Genomic DNA, 1,202 nt, shown 5'->3' on the forward strand with positions numbered 1-1,202 from the left:
GAGCGGCGCGGAGCTGCTGCCCTGCCGGGGCCACTACCCGCGCCTGTCCTGCTGCGCCCGGGCGGGCCGGCACGGGCTGCTGCTGCTGCCCGCCGCCACCAAGGTAGGCACCGCTTCCTTCTCCGGCTCGGGCACAGGCGGGGCGCCCGCGCGTCGTGGCCTGCCGCACGCTCCTCTCTGCCCCCCTCATCGAGGCAGTAGCGGGGCATCGCCTGCCGCACACCCTCTGCCCTCCAGACCAAGGCAGTAGGGGGGCTATTGCCTGCCACACACTCGTCTGTGCCCCCCCCCCCCCATCAAGGCCATAGCGGGGCATCGCCTGCCGCTCGTCCTCTTCCCTCCAGATCCAGGTACGAGGGGGGCATTGCTTGTCACGCGCCCTCTTCCCTCCAGATCGAGGCAGTAAGGGGGTATCACCTGCCACACACCCTCTTCCCTCCAGATCAGGGCAGTAGAGGGGGCATTGCCTTCCACACTTATCTGTGCCCCCCCCAGATCAAGGCACTAGGGGGGCACTGCTTGCCACACACTTATCTCAGCCCCCCAGATCAAGGCAGTAGGGGGACACTGCCTGCCACACTTATCTGTGCCCCCCAAATCAAGGCACTAGGTGGGCACTGCCTGACACAGACTTACCCTCTTTCCCCCAGATCAGTGCATTAGGTGGTCATTGCCAGCCAAACATTTATCCTCCCTACCCCCCCATCAAGGCACTAGAAGTTGATTGCCTGCCACACACTTACCCCCCCCCCATCTAAGAGGGCAGCTTGTTGGTCCAAGCAGGGCCAGATATGTGCTTGTGTTCTGTATAGAGAGAGCCAAGGTGAGGGTTTCTGATGGATCTTTCTACCTCCTCGCCACCCAACCCTTCCAGCTCTCCCCCCTCCGCGGGCAAGGCAGGATCAGAGCTGGATGCCATGCTGCGGAGCGGGCAGCAGGTCCCAGCCCCTCGGGAGATGCTGAGGCACCAGGTCGGGCAGGAGCAGCTCAGCTGGGGCAGTGGGGAAGTGCTGCCCTCACTCCACAGGGGTTTCTGGTTTATTTTTGCTCCCCATGTTTCACAGACCCATAGAAAATGTGGGTTGGAAGGGACCTCAGGTGGGCATTTGTCCAATCAGCAAGACTGTCCCTTCAGACACCATCCCATCTAAGGCTTTGTTCAGCAGGGTCTTAAAAACCTCCAAGGATGGAGATCCCACCAC

At 62.0% G+C, this 1,202-nt stretch overlaps 1 protein-coding gene across 1 annotated transcript in view; it reads left to right on the forward strand.

Annotated features, from left to right (window-relative positions):
• HHIP (hedgehog interacting protein) overlaps positions 1-1,202 on the forward strand; it is a 183,002-nt gene that overhangs the window by 59,709 nt on the left and 122,091 nt on the right. Inside the window, exon 5 of the mRNA XM_019521838.1 lies at positions 4-103. Coding sequence (XP_019377383.1) covers positions 4-103 — 100 coding nt within the window. The remainder of the gene's footprint in view (positions 1-3; positions 104-1,202) is intronic.

Source organism: Gavialis gangeticus, unplaced genomic scaffold (genome assembly GCF_001723915.1).
Source record: "Gavialis gangeticus isolate Ggan-Ray unplaced genomic scaffold, GavGan_comp1, whole genome shotgun sequence".
NCBI classification, from domain to species: domain Eukaryota; kingdom Metazoa; phylum Chordata; order Crocodylia; family Gavialidae; genus Gavialis; species Gavialis gangeticus.